This window comes from Oncorhynchus tshawytscha, linkage group LG09, assembly GCF_018296145.1.
Source record: "Oncorhynchus tshawytscha isolate Ot180627B linkage group LG09, Otsh_v2.0, whole genome shotgun sequence".
NCBI lineage: Eukaryota > Metazoa > Chordata > Actinopteri > Salmoniformes > Salmonidae > Oncorhynchus > Oncorhynchus tshawytscha.
Window position 1 is genome coordinate 16,889,196 of NC_056437.1, and position 27,811 is coordinate 16,917,006.

Consider the following 27,811-nt stretch of genomic DNA (forward strand, 5'->3'; position numbering starts at 1 on the left):
CAGTGATGTAGCACTCAACTTCCAAGAGCCTATTTAACCATATTACAGTTAAAGAAATACAAAGTGATCAACTTAAATAGTTTTTATTTAAAATGTTAAAAAAAAGAAAAAAATAAGCCCTGTCATGTCCCTTAAACGTGCAGTCTGCAGACTGGTACGGCTCTTAGTGCTTGTTGCCCACCACCCACCCTGTGCGTAGCCTGAATACCCGACAGTTCCTGTGTTCAACAACAGAGGAGCGTCCATCACGTGGCTCTTACCGTTCCAGTCCTTTCATTAGACCTAAGGGCAGCAGGTGCTAGGGGAAGCGGGAACTTGATAGAACAGGGCCAGTGAGTGAGTACAAATCAGACGGCAGCATCTCTACCCCCTCCCCCTACCCTCTTCTCCAGTGTTAAGCGCTGCCATTCACTTCCAGTTGGCTGAAGGTTGTAATGAGGTTATAGTGAGACCTTTCTTCCTCTGTCAACTCCATGTTCCCTGGCCGCACCACTACAGCCACGTTCACACCAGCATCCTCCGCTGCCTTGGCCTCTGCAGGGAGGAACAAAACACACTACTGTAATAGCCTCCTCTCAGTCATCCATGTTCCCTGAGCTACACTAGGATCCCACAACAGCAGGCTTACTCAAGTCCCAGTCATGGTTTAACAGAGGCCCTAACCCTTGGTTTTAAGTTAACATTCTACACAACAAAGGAAAGTAGAACATGTGACATGGAGGCCTCATGGTGGTTGTGGTCCCAGCCCCTGAGGTAAATGTATTGCTCTCTATGCGTTAGCGCACCGCTACACTAACATGACGGCATCTGCATTCCCTCAGGGGGAGGCCTTCGCTGCAGTGCAGTGCAGCAGAGCACTAATACAGTACTGATTTAACTCTGATACAACAGCCTTTCCAAATGCTATTCTGGATTAGTGCAGGGCTAGCTACATGGCTTTGGATATAAACATCTGGTCAATGTATTATTTCTCTTACTTCATGTTAACCAATAGGTTATTGGGAACATGTGTGTACATAAAACAGTTCATAATATAGTCAAATAAATAAACGTTCAAATATGCCTAATTGATATTCTATAAGAAGCAACTCTACTGGCCTAATGCTGGCTGGGTTGTTGTAGTTCAGGACAAGCCCTTTGACTAGCTAGTGGAAAATTCCACTGTTGAATTCAGAGTAACAGCTGGCAAGGCTGGCAAGGCTTCGGAGGGTGATCCTGCTAGGTAGAAAGGCTCTGGCTCAGTCTGATTTATGTAAATGACATTCAGTGTTAAACTAATCTGCCTGCTACAACACTTACCTCGTGTGACATCTGTCAGGAACATGATTTCTTCAGGTGGGCAGCCCATTCTCTCTGCAATCCTCACATAGCTTTTGCTTTCTACTTTAGTGCCTATGTTGGTGTCGAAGTGGCCATCAAATAGCTGAAAGGAAGAGAGAAAATCTGAATTTAGCTGGGAGTGTATTACAATGAAGATTAGTGTGTGTTCTAAACAGTGTATAAAAGAGAAGAGTTCCTTACATCTAGTACGTCTCCCTCTACAGAGTATCCAAACAGTAGTTTCTGAGCCTCCACACTGCCAGAGGAGTAGATATAAACCTTCAGGCCCTGCCGTCTCCACCTCCTGATGGATGGAACCACGTCCTGGTACACCCTGGTTCACACACACACACCTTAGTAATCCTGTGTTTTCATCGGGATGAGTCATCGGGTTTGAAGGTGACATTTGGAAGAAATGCGACAGTACAATAGGACTTGATCCTCCCACAGGCGGTTTAGAAGCCATCACCTTGAGGACAATAACATAGGGCTACACATTCATGCAGGGAAGAATCTAATCTTGCAATCTGTGCACACATATCTCTGACTTATGTTAACCATGAAGTGAGATTTGCACTAAGATTGATTAAGGATTCATCCCTCCTACAATAGTACCCTCAGACAGTAGTAACCTTTAGTCATTTTTCAGCAGATGCTCTTAGGTTAAGTGCCTTGCTCAAGGGCACAGACAGATTTTTCACCTAGTTGGCTCAGGGCTTCGAACCAGCGACCTTTAAGTTACAGGCCCAATGCTCTTAACCGCTAGGCTACCTGCCGCCAGTAACCTCCTACATCCCCATCCGTCCAATAGAAGGAACACTCCCAGCTACTTACTCGCCTTTGATTCTCCCGGCAGCGTAGGCCGCCCTCCACATGTGTCCCTGCAGCTGTTTCAGAGCCGTGGACTTCCTGTCCGAAGCCATCTGCCACAGCACGTTGTCCACCACCTCCCTGATGGCTTTCTCCTCGTCCGTGTGCCCAGACTGGTCCAGGGAGTGCTGCGCACAAGCCCGGTGCAGACGCAGGTCCTCCTCAACCTAACATGATGACCGGGACAGGACATGGTCAATCAGGTCATGTTCATTAGGAAGCAGGGTTCAATTACACATTGACAGCGCTTGGGGTTGTCCAACATAGATATATTGACTGACATTTCTGGGGCTTGTTTGGTGCATTGATATTTCAAGGCTGGCCTCTGCCCTCCATCAACCACCCCCATCAAGGACGGAGACAGGCAGCTCCTGGCAGACAGGAAACTGTTCATTCCAGTCAATTACATATGGAAATCACCATGCTATAATGAGAACTGATCATCGTTCTGCCTTCTCCAATTCAGTAAGCTCACTGGAGAAAAGATCTCATAGCTCAGACCTCCTGGCTGCATATCTTATTGAGGAACCTAATAATGTTCACTAATTTACTGTAAATCGGTTTGTCTATGAATGTAGATAGCCATGAACTATGTCAGTGTCCATCAACCCCCTGGTTCTGGTCCCCCAGATGACCGATCTAGTCAGCTTTCAAGTGAAAGTTTTGATTTTAGGCAAGTTGTCCTTAAAAGGAGTTAAACCACCTTAGTTTGCCAGTCCCTGGTGAAAAAAAAGCAGCATCCTGTAGTAGCCAGTGAATATTTGTGCAGCTCTGAAAGCTTGTCTAATCTCCTGCACTCACATCATCCCTTATGACTTCTATGGTCGGTAGCTAATCAAATACACCCATTATCTGTGACCTACATACAGTGCCTTGCGAAAGTATTCGGCCCCCTTGAACTTTGCAACCTTTTGCCACATTTCAGGCTTCAAACAAAGATATAAAACTGTATTTTTTTGTGAAGAATCAACAACAAGTGGGACACAATCATGAAGTGGAACGACATTTATTGGATATTTCAAACTTTTTTTAACAAATCAAAAGCAAAATTATTCATCCCCTTTACTTTCAGTGCAGCAAACTCTCTCCAGAAGTTCAGTGAGGATCTCTGAATGATCCAATGTTGACCTAAATGACTAATGATGATAAATACAATCCACCTGTGTGTAATCAAGTCTCCGTATAAATGCACCTGCACTGTGATAATCTCAGAGGTCCGTTAAAAGCGCAGAGAGCATCATGAAGAACAAGGAACACACCAGGCAGGTCCGAGATACTGTTGTGAAGAAGTTTAAAGCTGGATTTGGATACAAAAAGATTTCCCAAGCTTTAAACATCCCAAGGAGCACTGTGCAAGCGATAATATTGAAATGGAAGGAGTATCAGACCACTGCAAATCTACCAAGACCTGGCCGTCCCTCTAAACTTTCAGCTCATACAAGGAGAAGACTGATCAGAGATGCAGCCAAGAGGCCCATGATCACTCTGGATGGACTGCAGAGATCTACAGCTGAGGTGGGAGACTCTGTCCATAGGACAACAATCAGTCGTATTTTGCACAAATCTGGCCTTTATGGAAGAGTGGCAAGAAGAAAGCCATTTCTTAAAGATATCCATAAAAAGTGTCGTTTAGAGTTTGCCACAAGCCACCTGGGAGACACACCAAACATGTGGAAGAAGGTGCTCTGGTCAGATGAAACCAAAATTGAACTTATGGCAACAATGCAAAATGTTATGTTTGGCGTAAAAGCAACACAGCTCATCACCCTGAACACACCATCCCCACTGTCAAACATGGTGGTGGCAGCATCATGGTTTGGGCCTGCTTTTCTTCAGCAGGGACAGGGCAGATGGTTAAAATTGATGGGAAGATGGATGGAGCCAAATACAGGACCATTCTGGAAGAAAACCTGATGGAGTCTGCAAAAGACCTGAGACTGGGACGGAGATTTGTCAAAGTCAAAGTCCAGACCTGAATCCAATCAAGAACCTGTGGAAAGAACTGAAAACTGCTGTTCACAAATGCTCTCCATCCAACCTCACTGAGCTCGAGCTGTTTTGCAAGGAGGAATGGGAAAAAATTTCAGTCTCTCGATGTGCAAAACTGATAGACATACCCCAAGCGACTTACAGCTGTAATCACAGCAAAAGGTGGCGCTACAAAGTATTAACTTAAGGGGGCTGAATAATTTTGCACGCCCAATTTTTCAGTTTTTGATTTGTTACATTTTTTTGAAATATCCAATAAATGTCCTTCCACTTCATGATTGTGTCCCACTTGTTGTTGATTCTTCACAAAAAAATACAGTTTTATATCTTTATGTTTGAAGCCTGAAATGTGGCAAAAGGTCGCAAAGTTCAAGGGGGCCGAATACTTTCGCAAGGCACTGTAGCTATATACAGTGGGGCAAAAAAGTATTTAGTCAGCCACCAATTGTGCAAGTTCTCCCACTTAAAAAGATGAGAGAGGCCTGTAATTTTCATCATCAGGTACACTTCAACTATGACAGACAAAATGAAAAAAAAAATCCAGAAAGTCACATTGTAGGATTTTTTATGAATTTATTTGCAAATTATGGTGGAAAATAAGTATTTGGTCAATAACAAAAGTTTATATCAATACTTTGTTATATACACTTTGTTGGCAATGACAGAGGTCAAACGATTTCTGTAAGTCTTCACAAGGTTCACACACTGTTGCTGGTATTTTGGCCCAATTCTCCATGCAGATCTCCTCTAGAGCAGTGATGTTTTGGGGCTGTTGCTGGGCAACACGGACTTTCAACTCCCTCCAAAGATTTTCTATGGGGTTGAGATCTGGAGACTGGCTTCAAGGCCACTCCAGGACCTTGAAATGCTTCTTACGAAGCCACTCCGTTGCCTGGGCGGTGTGTTTGGGATCATTGTCATGCTGAAAGACCAAGCCACGTTTCATCTTCAATGCCCTTGCTGATGAAAGGAGGTTTTCACTCAAAATCTCACGATACATGGCCCCATTCATTCTTTCCTTTACACGGATAAGTCGTTCTGGTCCCTTTGCAGAAAAACAGCCCCAAAGCATGATGCTTCCACCCCCATGCTTCTCAGTAGGTGTGGTGTTCTTTGGATGCAACTCAGCATTCTTTGTCCTCCAAACACGACGAGTTGAGTTTTTACCAAAAAGTTATATTTTGGTTTCATCTGACATTCCCCAATCTTCTTCTGGATCATCCAAATGCTCTCTAGCAAACTTCAGACGGGCCTAGACGTGTACTGGCTTAAGCAGGGGAACACGTCTGGCACTGCAGGATTTGAGTCCCTGGCGGCGTAGTGTGTTACTGATGGTAGGCTTTGTTACTTTGGTCCCAGCTCTCTGCAGGTCATTCACTAGGTCCCCCGTGTGGTTCTGGGATTTTTGCTCACCGTTCTTGTGATCATTTTGACCCCACGGGGTGAGATCTTGCGTGGAGCCCCAGATCGGGGGAGATTATCAGTGGTCTTGTATGTCTTCCATTTCCTAATAATTGCTCCCACAGTTGATTTCTTCAAAGCAAGCTGGTTACCTATTTGCAGATTCAGTCTTCCCCTGGTGCAGGTCTACAATTTTGTTTCAGGTATCCTTTGACAGCTCTTTGGTCTTGGCCATAGTGGAATTTGGAGTGTGACTGAGGTTGTGGACAGGTGTCTTTTATACTGATAAGTTCAAACAGGTGCCATTAATACAGGTAACAAGTGGAGGACAGAGGAGCCTCTTAAAGAAGTTACAGGTCTGTGAGAGCCAGAAATCTTGCTTGTTTGTAGGTGACCAAATACTTATTTTCCACCATAATTTGCAAATAAATTCATTAAAAATCCTACAATGTGATTTTCTGGATTTTTTCTTCTTATTTTGTCTGTCATAGTTGAAGTGTACCTATGATGAAAATTACAGGCCTCTCATCTTTTTAAGTGGGAGAACTTGCACAATTGATGGCTGACTAAATACTTTTTTGCCCCACTGTATATATTTGAGGTTGACCGATTAATCGGAACGGACGATTAATTAGGGCCGATTTCAAGTTTTCATAATCGGAAATCTGTATTTTTTTACACTTTTATTTAACTAGGCAAGTCAGTTAAGAACACATTCTTATTTTCAATGACGGCCTAGGAACGGTGGGTTAACTGCCTTGTTCAGGGGCAGAACGACAGATTTTTACCTTGTCAGCTCCGGGATTCAATCTTGCAACCTTACAGTTAACTAGTCCAACGCTCTAACCACCTGCCTCTCATTGCACTCCACGAGGAGCCTGCCTGTTACGCGAATGCAGTAGAAGCCAAGGTAAGTTGCTAGCTAGCATTAAACTTATCTTATAAAAAAACAATCAATCAATCATAATCACTCGTTAACTACACATGGTTGATGATATTACTAGTTTATCTAGCGTGTCCTGCGTTGCATATAATCGATGCAATGCAGGGGGATGATTTAACAAAAGCGCATTTGCGAAAGAAGCACAATCGTTGCACAGCTGTACCTAACCATAAACACCAACGCCTTTCTTAAAATCAATACACAGAAGTATATATTTTTTAAACCTGCATATTTAGCTAAAAGAAATCCAGGTTAGCAGGCAATATTAACCAGGTGAAATTGTGTCACTTCTCTTGCGTTCATTGCACGCAGAGTCAGGGTATATGCAACAGTTTGGGCCGCCTGGCTCATTGCGAACTAATTTGCCAGAATTTTACGTAATTATGACATAACATTGAAGGTTGTACAATGTAACAGGAATATTTAGACTTAGGGATGCCACCCGTTAGATAAAATACCGAACGGTTCTGTATTTCACTGAAATAATAAACGTTCTGTTTTCGAGATGATAGTTTCCTGATTCAACCATATTAATGACCAAAGGCTCATATTTCTGAGTTTTATTATGTTATAATTAAGTCTATAATTTGATAGAGCAGTCCGACTGAGCGACGGTAGGCAGCAGCAGGCTTGTAAGCATTCATTCAAACAGCACTTCCGTGCATTTTGCCAGCAGCTCTTGGCAATGCTTCAAGCATTGAGCTGTTTATGACTTCAAGCCTATCAACTCCAAAGATTAGGCTGGTGTAACCGATGTGAAATGGCTAGCTAGTTAGCGGGGTGCGCACTAATAGCGTTTCAAACGTCACTCGCTCTGAGACTTGGAGTAGTTGTTCCCCTTGCTCTGAATGGGTAACACTGTTTCGAGGGTGGCTGTTGTCAATGTGTTCCTGGTTCGAGCCCAGGTAGGGGCGAGGAAAGGGACGGAAGCTATACTGTTACACTGGCAATACTAAAGTGCCTATAAGAACATCCAATTGTCAAAGGTATATGAAATACAAATGGTATAGAGAGAAATAGTCCTATAAATACTATAACTACAACCTAAAACCTCCTACCTGGGAATATTGAAGACTCATGTTAAAAGGAACCACCAGCTTTCATATGTTCTCATGTTCTGAGCAAGGAACTTAAACGTTAGCTTTTTTTACATGGCACATATTGCACTTTTACTTTCTTCGCCAACACTTTGTTTTTGCATTATTTAAACCAAATTGAACATGTTTCATTATTTATTTGAGGCTAAATTGATTTTATTGAGGTATTATATTAAGTTAAAATAAGTGTTCATTCAGTATTGTTGTAATTGTCATTATTACCAAAAAAAATAAAAAGGTCCCATTAATCGGTATCGGCTTTTTTTGGTCCTCCAATATATATTTGTGCTAAACCCAAACCCACTGGATTACAGCAAACAATGAAAACACAGGAAATCTCAAATCCATGTAGGCCTCGCTCTTTAGAAAAAAATAAAAACATTGTTTAAATATTTTAAAACAGGCGACAATAATAGTTAGCTACACGAGATGAGGTTGCTATGGCTGTTGACACCAAACTCTGAACAGCAGTCGTTTAATGTACTGATCTGTACTAATCATACCACACAAGCAATCATTAACTGGTTCAACAAATCAAAATGTACAGGTTTTCAACCTAAATTAATGCATGGGTGTTGCATATTCTGTCTGAGATTGTGTGCAGTCACTGCTGACTGGTCATCATTGTCCACAGTTTGCAGCAAACCAGTTACCTGTTTCTTAAGGAGATGCACGTCTTGTTTGCATTCATCTTCTTCCCAGTGCGCCGACAGATACTCCTCGAGATGATCTTTGATGTATGGGAATAAAATGTCCTATAGTAGAGAAATAGCACCGTTATCATGTAGCTAGCTAACAGTCAAACCATCAGTCTACCAAAAAAAAACACCACAAAAGCCATGCATTTGTCTCGGTTTGTTGTCCTAGCTACCTTTACAAACGTTATTGGTGTCGTAGTTCCTTCAATATCCAGCAAAAGTGCGGTAGTGTTTTCAGGGATTGAAACACTGGCCATTTTCCTGTCTGAAGCCGTATACTGTAGTTAGTAGCTAACTGTTAGCTTGGCTATCTAACGTTACCCCGCTACACAGGCTGGAGAAAAGCGAGCAAACCCTAACAGGGGATTACCAATTCCTTTCCAAATATATATATATTTTGAGGTTACTTTTCAATTAGCTAATGTTGGGTAGAGCAGACCCATTGAACGTGCTCAAGAGCAAAGAAAGTCTTCTGTTTCCAGGAAGGCGTGATAATGACGACCACGAGGGTAAAGCACTGCTACTCATAAAAATGTTAAATGACAAAACCAAACATTTAGCTAGGTTAGGAAAATAAAAAAGGACACAGTGTGCTGCAATATCATAACATTGCTCATTTCGCTACAATAGTTGTATTTACTGGTGGGTGGGGCACAGGCCATGCGCAGTCGAATGTCCCATTCCACATATTCTAGAACGTGTGAAGCGTTGCATAACCATATCAAGAGATTCTCTGCTCTGTCGTAGCTAATTAGAAGGCCAGTGTTTGGGCACAACATGTGTACAGTGCTTTCAATATCTTTGGCTGGTACTGTATGAGTATGACCGGTGTGAAATGGCTAGCTAGTTAGTAGAGCGCTAGTAGTACTTTATAAAAAAAACTTCGTTAGTAGCGGTTAAATCGGTGACGTCACTCACCCTCGAGACCTTGAAGTAGTTTCCCAGACCGCGGCTTTGGTGGCGCCATAGGCAACGATGCTTCGAGTGCCACTGTCTGAAAAGTAAACCTAGATGGCGACAGAGCCACATGTGTTTGCGCAGATATCATACTCTCCTGGGTAAATATTACAGTATCTGACAGAAGTGTTTGCAGAGATGTTTGAAACCTCTGTTCAGTCTCTTTGGTGTTTGTTGATAATAATGGAAATCATATGCAGTATTTCGTTTTGAGGCAACAAAAAGGTCATTTACTGTGTTGCTTTTAATTTTCGAACAAGAATGAAGAAAGTAAAATCAGAGATTTTACAATAAATTGCCATTGGTAAAATGTTATTAAACCCAGGAAGTTGTTTGTAATGATGATAATCTGTGATCAGCTGTAACATTACCAATCAGTAATTTCCGTAAAAAAGTGCTTGAAGCAAAGACAACAGCGCCTCCCCCACTGAGCCGCCGCAAACAAACCACATCATCTGCGTCACTCCCCGCAACCCAGTCCGCCCTTGATGTCAGCCATTTTACATAGCAATCGCGACTGAATTCGTCCCCAAAAGTATTTAGCAATCAGGCCTAACGTTAAATACACATTTCTATTTAACAACCGGGTGACACTCGAAAATGGAGACCGAAGGCCAGGTTGACTTCAGTACAGACGAGTTTCCAGAGGGCTCCAAGATAAATGCAAGCAAAAACCAGCAGGATGACGGGTAAGCGGCTTGACGTTAGCCTAGCTATGTTAGCCTAGCTATGTTAGCCTAGCTAGCTACTTTCAGCAAGAGTAGCTAGCTAGTAGGTGTAGTTAACCAGCTACTGTTATTTCTGCCAGCTGGAGACAACCTACGTTCTCTTTGATTCAAACGTAGCGTGTTATTGGAGTGGTAACACGCTAACGTGTATTAGGTTACTAGCCGATATTAGCCAGACCCTGTTGTGATCATGCATGCATAGCTAGCTAACGTTAGCAAACTAACTGGCGTCATGTCATTCAGGCCAAGTTCCCTAAGTGGCTAAGTGGGCAAACGGGGTTGGCTATGTGCTGTGAAACATGTTGTCACCGCGTTATTTGTAGTTAGCTAGTTTATCATCGATTGACGTCGTGTTGGTTATTGGCGCTCTTTTTTTTCTCTTGCACTACGTTAACGTTACTGCTGGTTTTTCGAATACTGACTGACAGAACAACAATAACTACACATGTCCTGTACATGCACTCAGTGGCCACCCAAGCTAGAATCAGAAGTGTGTGTGTGTGTGTGTGTGTGTGTGTGTGTGTGTGTGTGGTAGTAGTAGTTAGTTAGATACAGTTCACTGATCTAGCTGTTGCCTTTATAGCTAACCGTTCTATACAGTTTGAATCGTTAGGCCTAATCAGCTTGCTGGTGACAACCGCTTGACCTAAAGTAAATTAGGCATTTATTTAACTAGGCAAGTCCGTTAAGAACAAAGTCATAGCTAGTGACTCAGGTTGTTAGGGATGTATAACAAGGACTTAGTTATGACTGTCTGATAGACTGCATTTGTCTCCTTGATTCTCCATTCACAGCAAGATGTTCATTGGAGGGCTCAGTTGGGACACCAGCAAAACAGACCTCACGGATTACCTGTCGAAGTTTGGAGAGGTTCTGGACTGCACCATCAAAACAGACCTGATGACGGGCCGGTCCCGGGGCTTCGGCTTTGTTCTCTTCAGAGACTCAGAGAGTGTAGACCGGGTAAGCACTAGAACAGACTCAATGAGCAGAGAACAGGACAGGCTGTCTCTTCTTGTCTTGCTCTCTTAATTCTGAACAAAATAATTTCAAGACATACATAGTTGGCATCCACTCACATCACTTGATCACACACACCCTGTTTTACTGACACATTATCCTGTATGCAGGTGTTGGAGCTGAAGGAGCACAAGCTGGACGGGAAGCTGATCGATCCAAAGAGGGCCAAAGCCATGAAGGGGAAGGAACCGCCCAAGAAGGTGTTTGTTGGAGGCCTCAGCCCAGATACCCCAGAGGAGGAAATCAGAGAATACTTTGGCGCTTTTGGAGATGTAAGAGTGACAGAATGAGTGCAATGTCAACATATTCATATGTTTTATTCTACGTTTTTAGATATGGTAAACCCACACTTTTTTAGGAAGCTGTAAGTCCACTGAGCGAGTGTGGCAATGGAGCTAGAGCTGATGCTATTGTATAATTTACTGCCTTCACATGGTGCAAAGACTGGGGTACGCAGAATTATTATATGATTACTGTCTTCATTAGCCACTGAGAGAAACTTTGTTTCCAGATTGACAGCATCGAGCTTCCCATGGACACCAAAACCAACGAGCGACGTGGGTTTTGCTTCGTGACCTACTGTGAGGAGACTCCTGTTCAAAAGCTGTTGGAGTGCAGATACCACCAAGTTGGGAGTGGAAAGGTAGCTGGATTCCGCTTATTCACAATGACCATTTGAACGCTGTTACACATCTTGCGCTGATAGGCAAAGCTATGATTTCTATGCTATTTAACCAACTTTGTTTAGACAGCCATTTTGAAGAATGTTGGCAGTCAAATTACATGTGACTGTAGGTACTTGAAGAAAGTGTCATCACTGTTTTCCACAAGTGTCTTGGTTAATGGGCTGATTTCTCTGCAGTGTGAAATCAAAGTGGCCCAGCCCAAAGAAGTGTATAGACAGCAGCAACAACACAGAGGAGAGCGGGGAGGCTACGAAGGAGGGAGAGGAAGTGGCGGATACAGGGGCCGGGGACGAGGAGGTACATCTACCCTATGACACTGAAGAATGCACATCTTTTCTCTCTCCCCCCCCGTATCATTATTTATTCTTCCAACAAGGAATTTCTTGTGTGGCATTTGACACATGCAACAATAACAGTACTGACAACTGAAAAGGGCATGCATTACAGTACATTGAAAAGAAAATCAAGACATACAAATGCCTTTGAAACTACAATATAGGCTTGTCACACTGAACCTCTCCATTGTCTCTGTGCAGGTCAGAGTAACTACAACCAAGGTTACAACGGCTACTACAGCCAGAACTATGGTAGCTACGGCAATGGATACAACCAGGGCTACAATGGCTACGCGGGCTATGACTACTCTGGCTACAACTATAATAGTTATGGTTATGGACAGGGATACGACGACTACAATGGTAAGCTACACTATTGATGCCAACTATCGAAACAAGCAGTGCCTTTCAGCCCCCAACAACAACTCATGTACTTCTAGCTAAGACAACAACAGGCGGAAAAAATTCTCCTTGTATGTAATCAATAGCTCTGGAAAAAAAATAAAACAGATGTCTGTAATGCTGCCTGCCTTGGGTCTCTTTGCTCTGGTGCATGTTTGAGGGGTCCTCCATATCCAGGCAATGCACTTTTATTTTACGGGGAACACTTGCAACATTAATGATCATTCAGCCCATGTAAAGTTCTAAGATTACATTTGTATTGCACACACTTCTGAGAGTACTTGTAGTTAAATTCCTGGGTATATAAAAATAAAACACAGCTGAGCTTAGAGTTTTTGGTACATGTCTTGACACATGATTGTGCATCTCAATACTGATACAATAACATTCAATTTGAAAGTCCAAGCAAAAATAACAACTGGGTTAAACACTGCAGACTACATCCCACTGATATGTGATTACTGCTGCCATTTACCCCAAAAAAGAAAAGTGAACTTGAAAAAAACTCCCATGCACCGTGACTGCCATGTCAACTAAACTCCATTGATTAAAACCTTGATAGGATTTCCTTTTGCTACGTTTTTGTTTAGTTAGCCTGTGACACTCATCTTCCTGATCTCTAACCCTTGACCTTCCCATAGGCCAGCAGAGCAGCTATGGGAAGGCCTCTCGAGAGGTCACAACCCACCAGAACAACTACCAGCCTTACTGAGCTGATCTGATCCAACAGGACCTGCTTAGAATTCTGGTAAGACAACACTCCCACCCAAGGCTTGACTTTTAAAACAAAACTTCAAAATTTAAAGATCAATAGACACTAAACAATTACTCAAACCTATCATGAGAGAAAGCAAGTGGTTACTATTACGATGCACACCCCCATTTTGACAAAACTAAAAAGTAATGTCTATAGATCTTTAATTGCAAAAATGCTTGTGCAGCGTTTTATTTTTATTAAGCTCCAGAAAAAAAACGTATGCTTTTTTTCTGTAGATTCTCCTTTTTCCCTTGCTTTTTAACAGGTGTTCATAAGGAAATAACATAAAGAGACTTGATAGCATTGTTAACAGGTAAAGTACTGCTAAGGGTACAGAGTAAGGACCTATCCTTAGTTTTCCTTTTCCTAACTCTGATGTTGTACCTTGTTTGTACCTGCCAGCGGGGACTTCATTGCAGGCCGTGTGTCGCCTGATCACGACAATCTCTGGGCGACGCACATAGCGGGCAGAGAGCACGGCATGCACAAGAAAACGCTGTCCTGTGGTATGGTCTCTTCACACTTCCTGTAACCAGCGATAAACAAAAAGAAACATAAGAGAAAGGAAATTAATCTCTTTTCAGTTTTTAAAGTGTTTGCTATAACGATTTGTCTGAAATTGATTTTTTACAGGATATTAATATGAAAGTGTAAAAATGTACTTTGACTTGTATGTGTTTCTCTTAATTTTAGTGGTCTTGTTTCAGTTCTGGACCAACAGTGTTTTTTCTATAATGAACCCCTTTCTTAAATTGCTAAAACTCATAATGATTGCTTTTTCTTTATAGCCCTTAGAGAACTTCACTTGATAAACACCAAAAAACGTTTTATTTTATTTTTTACTTAGGTGTTAAAGATCATATGTAAACCAGCTTTATGGTGCCATAAAAAGCTGACAACTCAAAATATATTATGAGCTATTTGTGTATCTGTCTTTAAATGTCCACCAAATTTGATATCTTTTAGTTAGGGTCACATTTGGGCTTGCTCCTTAATGGTGAAATTTACCCACCAATTCATTGGAGCTGAAGCTTTTGCTGGCCGGTGAGCTGTTGCAGAACCTTGGTGAAGCTGAGTTCTACACATGATCTTTAAAACGGAATGGGGAAAAATAAACTATTAATAGTTTAAGTTGACGACACAAGCAGAAGTTAAACAGTGAAACATGGACGTGCAAGGTTCACTGTGCCCTGCAGAGCTCCAAAGTTGGTAACATCTACTGTGTTGTGTTGTGTCCTTGTTTGCAGACGGGCTGGCTGGAGAATGACCCTGTACCCAGGTGGAAGCTTTGGGGGCTGAATCCTGTCCTGTCCTCAGATCAGCTCATGTTTTAAACACCAGGCCCTTATTTCGTTGTCCTCTTCCTGAGTTGAAGCTGGCATGCAGTGTGTCTGACTTTGTAAATAGCGAGGTTGCTGCTTTTTGGTTCCAGTCCCCCCCTTCCCTTAATCTTGTAGGTCTAGGTTTCATGTAATGTGTTCTTATCACCTTGATTTTCAACCTGTCCTGCTTTTGTTTTAAACGTGGATTTTCTGCAGTTTTTTGGATAAAGGGATTATTAAAGAGGGTACAAAACTCAAGAGCTTGACTTTGTCGTACTTGATATTCTGTTTTGCATTTCATAACACTGAATTATAGCTGCCGCGTCATTCTTTGACTTGAACATTTAGGCCTGTAGGTACTTCAGCTTAGGTGCAGTCATCGATACACACAACAGTAATGTACTAAGAGTTTGTTTATCGTGACATGAGAATAAACCCTGCCATATTTTCTAGATCTGTTTAGCGATATTATTGCGTATGGAACCTGTCAAATTCAGTCAGTGCGAAAAAGATCAACCTGTTGTCATACAAACCAGACGGTTATATAACATACTGCAGTGCAATACGTTTCAAAGTATAGCAAAAGTTGTTCTATTTGAGAATTGCTTTCAATAGTCTGGAAATACACCTCCCTGAAGCTAGTCCCACCATTTTATACATGACGCCATTATGTTTACGTAGCTGGCTAGCAAAATAGCAAGCTGCCACCAGCTGGTATCTTGCAAACATATACTAGATAAAGTAGTACAGTTGGTAATTGTCAGCAAAAGCAGAGTGGGTGGGTCTGTTGTGACTGTTTTATGCCTAGTGTCTGATCTTTAGCAACCTACTAACCTGGGGCAAAATAGAACGAGTCCCATTTCGAACGCAAACGAGACAGACAGCAGCTGTAGTACGCTCGCCTTAGCACGCAACCTCGACAGCAGCTGATTAGCTAGCTACCTTTAGCAATTTGTGCAACATAAAAAAAATGTCGGACCTTGAAACCGGTGAAGATCCAACTGTGGTGAAAATGGAGGAGGACGGAGAGGCTAGCACCGAAGAGCAGACGCCGACTGTTGCAGAGGGCGGCCAGGCAGGAGAATCCGAGGGATCAAAGATTGATGCCAGCAAAAACGAAGAGGATGAGGGGTGAGACCGCTAACTAGCTAGCCTAACGATAACTGTCGTTCCCTATATGGCTAGCTAGTTAGCTCAGTTTTGAAGAAGGGACAAGTAGCTAATTGTTATAATTTTGACATTTCCTCGCATCGTTGGCAAGCTTAAATTAGGAATAACTTGAGTTGAATGCCGATACCTAAATATTACAGACAGGGTACTGATGATGGAAGGATGGATGATCCCTTCAGGGCAGGTCAGTCAGGTCAGCAGCATCACTGTCTCTCTGTTGTGGCTGTCATCCTTCAGCTCTCAGGCGACCAGAACCTTCCATTTTGCTAACATAGACAGACGGTGCTTGCTGGATTTAGAGTTGTGTATGTGAGAAATGGGTAGAAATAGGATACTGCTAGGCAGATGCTGGGGTGGCCTAGGGATGCTGTCTCTGGGTAAGTTTTAGTGGCGACCTGGGAGATGTTAGTTAAATCATCCACTACAAACATGCAGCTTGTAAAAGCTACAGCATTATCAAATGATGTCTTTACTAATTGTCATAATCATAGCTATAATGATAACGTTGACCCTAAACAAGGACTTTGGCTATGTTCCCTCTCTAAAGGCTTTAACTCTTTCTTTCCTTCTTTCCTACTGACGGGTGAAAGGAAAGCATATGAGAAAAGAATATTATTAGAGATAATTGGAACACAGCTGCAGTCTGAGAATTTGTATGCAGAATGGAAATATCTGTATCTGTCTCAAAATGCAGGAAAATGTTTGTTGGTGGTCTGAGCTGGGACACAACAAAGAAGGATTTGAAGGATTACTTCTCCAAGTTTGGGGAGGTGGTAGACTGCACCCTGAAGCTTGACCCCATGACAGGCCGGTCCCGAGGGTTCGGCTTTGTTCTGTTTAAAGCAGCTAACAGCGTTGATAAGGTATTCCTGATTGTGTTCAATGGTATTGATCATGCTGGATGATTGTGATATATTATTTTATATCTATCTCTCTTATATAGTGTGAATATGGTATTACGTTTACATTTTAGTCATATAGCAGAAGCTGTTATCCAGAGCGACTTACAGGAGCAATTAGGGTTAAGTTCCTTGCTCAAGGGCACATTGACAGATTTATCACCTAGTCAGCTTGGGGATTCAACCTAGCATTGTTCTGGTTACTGTCCCAGCACTCTTAACCTCTATAGCATGGCAGCAATGGGATGGGAATCTTTTTTTGCTCTATCAGTTTCTTTATTATAATGATGTTTTATCTGTGGCTTGCCTCTGGTAGGTGGTTTTACAGAAGGACCACAAGCTGAATGGGAAGGTGATCGACCCTAAGAAGGCCAAGGCCATGAAGAACAAGGAGCCCATCAGAAAGGTCTTTGTAGGAGGTCTTTCTCCAGATACTCCAGAGGAGAAGATCAGAGAATATTTCGGTGCCTTTGGAGAGGTAGGCTACTACAGTAGACTTAAAAAAATAATTATATATATATTACGTTGTCAGATGTTCTGTAGAGTTTTCTAGCCTGGGTGACATTTTGAATGATCGGATCAGACCAAACTAGTTAGCGAAACGAGCTGATATTGAGTGTTTGTTTCCTCACAAGTCGACAAGCCTTCTAAACACTTCCAAACTTCCAAACCTTGCTGAATAAGACTTTATTATATTCCTGTGTTGTCTGTGTGAACAGGTGGAGTCCATTGAGCTCCCCATGGAAACCAAAACCAACAAGAGACGAGGCTTCTGCTTCATCACCTTCAAAGAGGAGGAGAGAGTGAAGAAGATCATGGAGAAAAAGTACCATAATATAGGATTAAGCAAGGTACAGTACATCATGGCTTGCCCTGCTAATACTTTCCACAGAATATCTTTGGTAGCTCAAAACTTTGCCTTCAATGCATGTTTTTCAGATGGCATTTCCTTGCCAGGTCCAGTTGGTGATCTATTAGTATTATTAATGAGAATTCACTGCAGTGTAATGTCAGTCAGAGTTTGAAGCTTTAAAGCATGGTTATTGAAATGTTTTATTCCTGTCTTCAGTGTGAGATTAAGGTGGCCATGTCCAAGGAGCAGTACCAGCAGCAGCACTGGGGGGGAGAAGGCAGAGGGGGATACCCCTCCAGGCCTCCCGGCAGACAGGGTAAGTTGGCTGGATAGAATAGGTTGTTTCCTGCACCAATACTTTGGATATGTTTAGTAGTACTGTATTACATTTGAGTAATTATATGTATGATGTTGTTTGTTAAATCATATGTTTTTGGTCAATTCAATAATACCAAATGGACAATTTGTTGTATTTCAGGACCCAATCAGAATTGGAACCAGGGATATGGCAACTACTGGAACCAAGGTTACGGCAACAACTACGGCAACTATGGCTACAACAACCAAGGCTACGGTGGCTATGATTACTCTGGTTACAACAACTATTACGGCGGATATGGTGACTACAGCAGTATGTAATCTTTTTGGTGAAGGCACACTAAGAAAACAATGTACTTATTAAGTATGTAAATAACGTGTATGTATGGATAATTTGACAATGGATTTTTTTTTCTTTAATCTTATTGATTAACTGTATGGTTTATATTTTAGTATTTGACTGAAATTCCATCATGCTGTACATGCTGTAAATAAATATTAAAAAATGACATTAAAACCAACAATATTGTTAAAAACGCATTACCTTTATTCATTGTTTTCTGTTTCCTAAATTACTAAATATTCAACACAACAAAGGAAATATGCAATGAAAATCACTGATTTTGAATATGTACTACTATCTTAACTAAGAGCTAGAACTATCATTTACTCATATAATTATGTTTTTTCTGTGTGTGTTTGTGTCCAATCAGCAGACCAGCAGGGTGGTTATGGGAAGTCCCCCAGGCGAGGTGGTCACCAAAACAATTACAAGCCGTATTGATGTAACAGAAGTACCACACCCACAGACAGGTATGCTTTATAAGTCACCTACAACAAACCTAGATAATGTGCAATGTATCTACCTCTGTATAATAATAATAATAAACCCTCATAATGTTTTTCTCTTTATAGTTTTTCACAGCACCTGAAAAGTGCTTTACAGTAGTCTTAACATAGAGGCTACAGTCTTTTTTTGGTGAATTATTTCTGCTGCCTCTTATGAGCCATTTTGTAACTGTAAAGTTAACAGGTATAGTACTACTATTACTACAGTAAAATGGATACCAAGAGTTAAGGATTTACAAGGGAAAAGAGAGTGAAAGAGAGAAAATAATAATGTTGTCTCCTAACTCTGACATATACCTTGTTTGTACCTGCCAGCGGAGCTTCCTTGCAGGCCATGAGCTGACCTCCCCGGTACTCTCTGGCCCGCTCAATGCGGACCGGGTACGAGAGGCGTACCCTCTCGAATGCTGCCATTTGGTATGGTCTTCCAACATCCTGTCTCAGCATTGTAAATAAAAACTAAGTGGGACATGTCCGGCTTTGTCCACTTTTTTTATTTTCATTTGTTTAATTTCTGTAATGTGTTTTTTTGTAATGTAAAACTTAAATACAAATTATGTAATTTTAATGCCATTTTTTACAGGCCCTTACTCCCCCGTCAAGTAATGGTAAATTACAACATGATACTGAGAAAATAACTATTTACTTTTCAAAGGACACGGCTTTCTCTGGACTTTCCAGTGTCTTTTTCATTCCTAATCATACCTGTAATTCTTGCTTTTCTTTATTTAGCTCTTGTAGCAGTAATAGCCAGTAGTCCATGAGCTAAAACCTGGTTTGTACTTGGATGCTACTGCGTTGGAGAAGTGCGTTATTTTTGTACTTGTATTGTTTGCTTGTGTTACTGACAGCGGTGGGAAAACTTCTCCTTTAAACGTTAATTTTCCTCTAACAAAATTCTCTTTTTAACCTTTTGAGAAAGTATCAAAGTATCTCTACGTTTCCTGGAAATTTGCATGTAATGCTTTCTTTAATGTGTATCTTTTTGACCAATTGAAGGCTTTACTCATTGGTTTTGTATTTGGGCTTTGAACTCTTTAATTTGTCACACTTCAGGATTTCTAGCTTATGGACTAACTTGTTTTTAATTCTTAATTGTAAGACATATTTTTATCTATTGTATTGTGTTTTCTTAATGGAAATGGTAAAGACGGGATTCCTTTGACATTTAGTTGTAGCCCTACTAGTAGTAACCTTCATCATTAACAGTTTGACTTGTTTTGTCTTTTTCAGGATGGAAGATTGAAGGATATCTTGTGAAGGAGCGTTGGCAGACGAAGTGACAGGTTTCAGTCAAGAGTTTCCTTTATTATGGACGGCTTGAGACAGGACACAGTCAGAGTATTCAGTTGATCTACGCACATTGAATTTATGTTCAGTGTTGTATTTCGTTGTTTCTTCTTGCAAAGCTTTTAAAAGTTTCCTATTCGTCTTGTATTGAGTTACACTGTGTGAAAGGAATATATGCAGAATTATATTTAAGAGTTGATTGTTCACTTACGCTCAGTGTTATCCCTTTTGTTAAATGTGTGTAATATTCTATGTAAATTGCTTTTTGTTAAGGCATAAATTACCATTATTGAAACCCAAATAGGACTAGGATACTTAATTGTCCCTGAGGTGGAAATTTGTCTTCGATAAATAAAATTGGATTGGTCAGGGCCAGAAAATAAATGATTTATATTGCGGTCAAAAGCAAATGCAAATGGGCCCTTAAATAAATCTACATCCTTTATCGTAGTTATCACAAGTAAACATTTTGTTAATATATATTTGACATGGTACACAGAAATATAGAACATTCAGAAATCATAAACATTTAAATAAAAAAACGTATCTGAAATTGAAATGGATTGTTTTTTTACAGCGTGAACTGTTATGTTAAGCTTTACCCTTGGACAGTATTATACTGCTAGTGGAGTGTAACTGTATACTGTAATGAAGTGAACTTTTGTGGCCACCATTTCTAAAGCAGTAAATCAGCAGTTGAAAACAATAACAAAGCGCCTCCCTGCCCCTGTTTGGGTTAAAAGTTGAGGGATGGGGTTGGAGAAATGGAACTACTCAAATTCATAGACGGTGCCATGGATGAAAGGACTGACTATCCATGATATAGCATTTGTAGTTTTAACCATGGTTTGAGGATATAGTGTTTGTTTACATTTACTTTGTTTACAAACATTGAAGTAAAACAAGCTAATATTTTGGGTTCTGATGGGGTACGACAGTTGAACTAAGCTCATGAGGCATTTATAAGTTATATTCTTCAAGAATCAATGGGCATAAATCATTAACTTATAAATCATAAAATGTATGTAGCAACTGCAGATTGCCCCTTTAAGCACAAATATAAAGCATTCAATGAACCCTAATGCTGTGGGAAGAGGCTCCTTACCTGTAATGTTTCTCTTGGGACAAAAATACACAATCAAATGTATCTACAAAAATGATGAGATGTATGTTATTAAACATCAAATGAACAGATATAATCTAAAAACAATCAAACAAATTCCAGGACGCTTATTTACAGAAGTCATAATGTGAAATGTTATATTTTGTCACGATACTATACATAATCCACCTTGAGCCTTGGGGAGAAGACCAGAATGAAACTACAGTTTCATCAAATTCAAAACATGACTGTTGGTGATTGTGGTTCATCCTATTCCTTTTAGCGAGAATGTAGTACTGTAGGAGTCTGTGAGGCAATTTAACTGGGGATGACACCTGTAGCAAACAGGATGATGAGGATGAGGATGATCAGAACTATCACTCCAATGATGATCATCATCTTGGCGTTCTTCCACCAGTACTTCCGGGCTACCCGCGTGGATGTCCTCTGAAAGGAGTCTGCCTGAAAATTCAAGGAATTATGGAAGGTTAAGTTAAGTCAAATATAATTGGGTTTCAAGCAAGTTTAAGCAGAAACAGACAGGCAAACCAGAAGCATATTGGCTGTTCAACACCTTTCTCTAGACTAGAGGGACCACTACTTATCACCTCAAAAAAGACTATTGTCTTTCTCTTATAATACTTACGGTTGCTTGTAGGTCATGTGTCTTGTCAACCAAGTCATCTAACCTCTCTCCCCTCTCCAGTACTTTGTTGATGTTGTCTTTGAGTATAACTTTAACTTCATTGACTTGGCCCTGCACTGAGTCCATCTTAGAGGAGGCTGGCTGTTGAGAACTGTAGTCAGCCTACGGAGAGGAAGAGGAGAGAATCTGCTCTGAATATTATCAATATATTAGATATGACATCCATAGTTTTCAGAATAACATGACACTTTGCTACTGTATGATGGGGAAATGTTAATCTGACTTCGCAAAAAAACCAGGACTCATCCATATCAATTCACACAAATACAGGAGCCAATACACAGGGCAGAATGCAATTCAACAACACCAGGATATACAGTATAATTTGAACATATCTGAAAGCAAATATTGCTCTATCGCTCAGCCTCAGCCATTCCTGTATTGACACATTCCCGACTAGACAGTTTTTTATCACTTCCTACAAAACAGCTAGGTCACTGCTTTCTTTAGTCCCAAAGGTTATTGGACTGTCAGACATTTACTTACACGGAAGTCACATGTAAATAACTATATTCACAGCCTAGCCTGCCTGATCCTGTTGGTTATAGTCTTTGTTCCTTTAATACCACTGCTCTACTCACTGTAGTGCTTATAGTTCAGATCATTAGTGTGCCCTCAAGGCATATGACTGCCTCACATTCACAGCTTCCACATGACAAAGTAAATACACTTACCATGTCAGAACAAATTAATTTATCCACAAAACAAAGAACTACTCCACTTCAGAGGGTAAATGTTTCACAAAGATGTATTATCCAGACGAATTACTAGCATAGTAAATAAAGAGACAAGTAAAGTATGCTTCAGACAGCTGTAGATTGAGACACAGGCGAACAGGCAAGTACAGACACAGGTTCCACACAGCGCTGCCCCTCCCTGTAGTTACACATTAACTACTTCTGCTGCACTGGAGCTCTACCATTGGCCTGACGTTAGTCACTCATCTCTTTACATAGAACTAGGATTAGTAGAATTGAGATTGCTCTGAAACCCCCCAGATGTCCATGATCCACCCCATAGTGCACGTATAGCACTTGAGATAGAAACAAGATTTGGAGAAATTACATGACAAGCTGAACTTCTGAATTTGAATGCCCATTCTACCTATTCTGATTCTATGTGTCTTTGGGACATACCATCAGCTGTCCTAGCACCTGATGCAGGTCAGCACTGGTCAAAGGTCACTTTATTTATCAGGGGGCTGTTAGCAAAGGAACTGCAGATCTTGAAGGCAATAAAAAGTGAAGTCACTTGCTTGCTACATAAGCTACATCTGATTTCATAAGAATGCTAAATAGTTAGTTAAATAGTTACCCGGACTATCTGCATTGACTCTTTTTGCTCTAACTTTTTTGATTCATCACACTCTGCGGCTACTGTTTACTATCTGTTACTTTATTCCTATTCATATGTACATATCTTATGTACCTTGTAGCCTTGCACATTGACTCGGTACTGGTATCCCCTGTACTGTATAGCCACCTTATCGTTCCTCATTGTGTATCTATTATTACGTGTTTTATTTTATTATTTCTCTATTTTCTTTCTCTCTGCAATGTTGGGAAGGGCCCGTCAGTAAGCATTTCACTGTTAGTCCACACTTGTTATTTATGAAGCATGTGACTAATACAATTTGATTTGATTTCCATGGCTGGCCATGTTGTTCAGATCGCTCTGTTCCAAACATGAGGTTAGTACCAGGAAGAGGAGGGCATACACTTTATTTATGGAAATAAGCTCCACTCTTGTTATTTTAAAGAGACAGATATTCCCTCCCACAAAGCAGTCTAAATATTTTGACATGTTTGAGTGTTACTGTATTTTATAGTAAAACTGAATCACTCTTCTTCTCTAAATAGGGTATAACTTGAAGAAAATAAACAATTTCACATGAAACGTTCCCCTTTCTTTGGCCATCAAACAGTAGGAAAAGACTACTGTAGGTATGTGTAACCCATATGATATCCCCTTGATTTGTGGTGAAATCTGTCCTTGTAACTCCATCTATTCCAGTACAGTATAAGGTTGTAAATGGATATTGTTAAGAAATTGATGGGCCCTACTGGACTCATACTGTAGCTGAGCTCTGTGACACAGATTTAGGACACCCCATCCTCTGACAGGATGTGGTATCTGAACCTGATTGCCAGCACATGGAATTACACATATTGTAGTGTAGTAATAGTTTGCTCACCCATCCAATGGAATGGTTCTTCGATACAGAGCTCCAAATGGCAGTTGGGTTAGGAATAATTGACCCCTACCCCCTCTCTCTCTCACACACACACATAAAATCTTGCACCTGACAGCAAGGTCAGCAAGGATGATCTAGCTTCTAGCTACAATGCAGTACACTATTGGCATGGTCTTGGTTGATAGGCTACAACAAGTTAAAACTGCCGCATTTATGCTGCAATAGTTTGTGTTGGGGGGCTAGGGTCAGTCTGTTATATCTGGAGTATTTCTCCTGTCTATCTGGTGTCCTGTGTGAATTTAAGTAGTCTCTAATTCTTCCTCTCTTTCTTTCTTTCTCTCTCTCAGAGGACCTGAGCCCTAGGACCATGCTTTAGGACTACCTGTCCTGATGACTCCTTGCTGTCCCCAGTCTACCTGGTCGTGCTGCTGCTCCAGTTTCAACTGTTCTGCCTGCAGCTATGGAACCCTGACCTGTTCACTGGACGTGCTACCTGTCCCAGACCTGCTGTTTTCAACTCTCTAGAGACAGCAGGAGCGGTAGAGAAACTCTGAATGATCGGCTATGAAAAGCCAACTGACATTTACTCCTGAGGTGCTGACCTGTGGCACCCTCTACAACCACTGTGATTATTATTATTTGACCCTACTGGTCATCTATGAACATTTGAACATCTTGGCCATGCTCTGTTATAATCTCCATCTGGCATAGCCAGAAGACGACTGGCCACCCCTCATAGCCTGGTTCCTCTCTAGGTTTCTTCCTAGGTTTTGGCCTTTCTAGGGAATTTTTCCTAGCCACCGTGCTTCTACACCTGTATTGCTTGCTGTTTGGGGTTTTAGGCTGGGTTTCTGTACAGCACTTTGTGACATAAGTTGATGTGGCAGTGTAGCCTAGTCGTTAGAGCGTTGGACTAGTAACTGAAAGGTTCCAAGTTCAATACCCGAGCTGGTAAGGTACAAATCTGTCCTTCTGCCAGTCATTGAAAATAAGAATTTGTTCTTAACTGACTTGCCTAGTAAAATAAATGTAAGGGCTTTATATATACGATTGATTGCTTAAAATACATTCTTAATCTGTGCTGTAGTGTTCTTTTTGTCCTTTTTCGCGAGGAATTATTGCTTGCTTTGTGAGATGAACTAACCTCCTATTATGTAGCATCAGTTTGCAGCCATTTCACTCTCACTGCAGTTATCTTTGTCCATCTGATACAATGTTGCCCCTACCTTGAACAAGTGTGCCTGACACTGCTACTTTGTGACAACTCAATACATCTAGGCCTATGTTGGATTAGAAAACCTATTTATAAACCGTTTTAAAACATTATTGTAGCCTACATTGTGTTAGCTAGCAAAATGGCTAGGACGTTAAATTGGTGGTGGGGAGTCGACTCCTCTGGCATCTTTCACAGCAAAGGAAGAGCTAGCTAACGAGAGGGGAGGAGCACAGACATGTATAGGTAAGGGACGTCGGCCACCATGCAGAGTTGCAGACATTCAGAACCGTGCATCGGTCATCAGAAGATGTATAGGCTATCGCAATGCTGTATCTCCCAATTTCTTGGCTTGAAATAACTCGCGCAAATGCACTAAAATTGGGTATATCAATGAGTAGGCTGAGCTACTCTACACGCAACAGACGGAAGACCAAACACACACCAGCGTTTTTCATAGTGAAGAGAAAGCATGTGAGCCAGCGAGGATCGGGGCAGACAGAAAGACTGCTGGAACAGTGCGCATAGGCTATATCTTGGTAATCAGTATCTCGCAGTGTCTTTTGTCTTGCAATGCCTCGTAAATTCACCAACAGTATATTAAAGTACATGTTTGGCTATCAATGAGTACGGCTAAGCTACTATCCATAGTGCCAGTGACTTGAAGTTAAACCTCGCCAAATGCATCGGTTTAATTATATTTAAAAGTGCAATAAAAAGTATTGTGCCTATCTATAGTTTATTTAATGAAACCCTGGCTGGCTGTTGATGTCTTAGGTCAGGGTTCTCAAATCCTGTTCCTGGAGAAATAACCTACAGGAAGGTTTCGGCTCCAACCCCAGTTGTAACTAACCTGACTCAGTTTATCAACCAGCTAATTATCTAACCAGATGCGCTAGATTAGGGTTGGAGTGAAAACCTACAGGATTATGGCTCTACACGAACAGAGTTGATGCAAAGCAGGGCATACCAGCCAAACTTTTTGAAAATGGCTAGTTCACTTTCTCATCCATAAATGCATCTCAAGTGCAAATACGGTTCAGCAGCTCAAATCAGCAGAATGCAGACATTATTATTAAGAAGGACGTCTACCACGTTACAATAATTATTCTGATCACACTTCATCAATTTAAATATTATGGGGACACCTATAAATTTGGCAGCCAAGCACGAGTTGTCAGTATAGGCTATTATCGTCAAACGGTGAAATATCTTAACGCCTAGAATAAAACCTCCAGGCGTCCATCATTAATAGTCAATTCAATTTTAAAAAATCCGATTTACAGGGAGTAGTTTGGAAAAAAGTATTCATGTGTGAATCATTCTCTGGAATGGGGGTATATGGCCAATATACCATGGCTGAGGGCTGTTCTTATGCATGACACGGAGTGTCTGGATACAGCCATTAGCCGTGGTATATTGGCCATCAAAGCAGTAAAAATACATGTTTTGTCATACACATGTTATATGGTCTGATATACCACGCTGTCAGCCAATCAGCATTCAGGACAGGACTCGAACCTCCCAGTTTATAATAATTACATAACCAACATCTCTAGTAATACCTGTCCAATAGGGCTATAACATGGCACATAATAGGGTTATCAGCGTGGAGTGCGCCGGGGGATCAGTCAAGGCTGAACAGCATGAATATAACTGAGATATTGTAGTTCTTACACATCACCTATATTCAAACAGGATAGGCCTTCTATAGACTAAATTGATGAGCAAATGGGCAGCATCATGCACATGTCAGTCCTCCAGAACGCAAATGTGTAGTCTTCCTAGTAGGACTCTGCAATAATGAAGTGGTGTGTACGTGTTTGCACAACCGTTTCAACGTGTTTTGGGAGTCGAGCAAGAGTCGATTCCTTCGATTCCAACCAAAGGAGTCGGAGTCGACTCCAACAATCCTGGAGTCGTGCATCACTATACATTTCCAGTAGGCGGCGCTAAATCAGAAGCAGAACTTAAAATATTGTCGCCTACTGTAGGTTAATCATTAGTCGATACGATAGTAAGTAGCCTATATATATAGCATCTGTTTCAGTTGTAACTTCAAATTCAACAAGCTTTTGATTGTAGCACTTGTTCAACCGACCAACTGAAGATGAATCCCAGCGGCAACAGACCCAGTGGGAAAACATTCCTTTTTACATCGGAGTCAGTTGGAGAGGGACATTCTGGTTGGTGTTTACTTCCCATGCGTTTGTAGGCTATATTGTATCTAATGTTGTTGTACGAGTGTAGCACATTTAGCCGACTGAACTATCACACGTAGCTTTACTCGTGCATGACATGTGCTCATTCTCTGTTATGGATGTCAGTTTGAGGGCTAATACCAGCATTGCATACTAACAAGCATGGATAGTAGTGTCTGTTTTTATTATCGGATCGTGCTGACTGTTTAAACTGGGACACATTATTTTCACGCCACCCCGATATATGGAGGATTATTGCTAACCCTTAACCTAATAACCCTAACCTGCTACGAAAAAGTCACTTCCGGTCGTAGCTATATCGAAGTGTCGTGAAGCGAGTGTTTCTCGCGTAAACTTTCACTTCTACATCCGCATCTGCAGTAGTAAACTCGCAAGACTTTCCGATGATTGGACGATGTTACATCATCTGCAGGGCTTTGGAAAAATGTCTTGTCAACCCACTTCAGCTGGGTCCATACTATCCGGGAACC

The 27,811-nt window shown here is 41.2% G+C and overlaps 5 protein-coding genes across 21 annotated transcripts in view; 3 read left to right on the plus strand and 2 right to left on the minus strand.

The window, feature by feature from the left end:
* Positions 1-67: 67 nt before the first annotated feature.
* enoph1 (enolase-phosphatase 1) lies at positions 68-13,723 on the minus strand. 3 transcript variants are annotated; one of them, XM_024431030.2, is made up of 7 exons: positions 13,599-13,723; positions 9,237-9,325; positions 8,274-8,375; positions 2,155-2,357; positions 1,522-1,654; positions 1,300-1,423; positions 68-534 (listed from the first exon to the last, which is right to left on the minus strand). In XM_024431030.2, exons 1-7 carry the CDS (start codon positions 13,615-13,617, stop codon positions 395-397), a joined length of 810 nt encoding a protein of 269 aa, XP_024286798.1. In that variant the 5' UTR covers positions 13,618-13,723; the 3' UTR covers positions 68-394. The 3 variants fall into 3 exon arrangements, with proteins under 3 accessions (XP_024286798.1, XP_024286800.1, XP_024286799.1); XM_024431032.2 differs by lacking the exon at positions 9,237-9,325 and having other exon boundaries at positions 13,588-13,723; XM_024431031.2 differs by lacking the exons at positions 9,237-9,325; positions 13,599-13,723 and adding an exon at positions 8,492-9,216.
* LOC112257460 (heterogeneous nuclear ribonucleoprotein D-like) lies at positions 9,379-14,783 on the plus strand. Of its 3 annotated transcripts, none has more exons than XM_042326616.1 (8): positions 9,379-9,964; positions 10,798-10,966; positions 11,134-11,295; positions 11,535-11,666; positions 11,886-12,006; positions 12,246-12,407; positions 13,088-13,194; positions 13,606-14,783. In XM_042326616.1, the coding sequence occupies exons 1-7, from the start codon at positions 9,876-9,878 to the stop codon at positions 13,156-13,158; spliced, it is 906 nt and encodes a 301-aa protein (XP_042182550.1). In that variant the 5' UTR covers positions 9,379-9,875; the 3' UTR covers positions 13,159-13,194; positions 13,606-14,783. The 3 variants fall into 3 exon arrangements, with proteins under 3 accessions (XP_042182550.1, XP_042182549.1, XP_042182552.1); XM_042326618.1 differs by having other exon boundaries at positions 9,380-9,964; positions 14,451-14,783; XM_042326615.1 differs by having other exon boundaries at positions 13,088-14,783.
* Positions 14,784-15,495: 712 nt separating this feature from the next.
* Positions 15,496-20,463, plus strand: hnrnpd (heterogeneous nuclear ribonucleoprotein D). Of its 11 annotated transcripts, none has more exons than XR_002954577.2 (8): positions 15,496-15,656; positions 16,390-16,558; positions 16,911-17,072; positions 17,314-17,445; positions 17,664-17,763; positions 17,926-18,078; positions 18,479-19,420; positions 19,848-20,463. XR_002954577.2 is itself a non-coding variant. In XM_024431019.2 (8 exons), the coding sequence occupies exons 1-7, from the start codon at positions 15,496-15,498 to the stop codon at positions 18,547-18,549; spliced, it is 948 nt and encodes a 315-aa protein (XP_024286787.1). In that variant the 3' UTR covers positions 18,550-18,578; positions 18,930-20,463. The 11 variants fall into 11 exon arrangements, 10 of the variants coding, with proteins under 10 accessions (XP_024286787.1, XP_024286788.1, XP_042182546.1 ...); XM_024431019.2 differs by having other exon boundaries at positions 18,479-18,578; positions 18,930-20,463; XM_024431020.2 differs by having other exon boundaries at positions 18,479-18,578.
* Positions 18,290-22,571, minus strand: si:ch73-234b20.5 (vesicle-associated membrane protein 8). Its single transcript, XM_024431034.2, has 3 exons — positions 22,387-22,571; positions 21,653-21,814; positions 18,290-21,468 (listed from the first exon to the last, which is right to left on the minus strand). Exons 1-3 carry the CDS (start codon positions 22,387-22,389, stop codon positions 21,325-21,327), a joined length of 309 nt encoding a protein of 102 aa, XP_024286802.1. The 5' UTR covers positions 22,390-22,571; the 3' UTR covers positions 18,290-21,324.
* Positions 22,572-27,065: 4,494 nt separating this feature from the next.
* The window catches only part of mat2al (methionine adenosyltransferase II, alpha-like), a 37,517-nt gene continuing 36,771 nt past the window's right edge, over positions 27,066-27,811 (plus strand). For all 3 annotated transcript variants that reach the window (XM_024431035.2, XM_024431036.2, XM_042326619.1), the window contains exon 1: positions 27,066-27,305. In XM_024431035.2, coding sequence (XP_024286803.1) covers positions 27,230-27,305 — 76 coding nt within the window. In that variant the 5' untranslated portion in view covers positions 27,066-27,229. The remainder of the gene's footprint in view (positions 27,306-27,811) is intronic.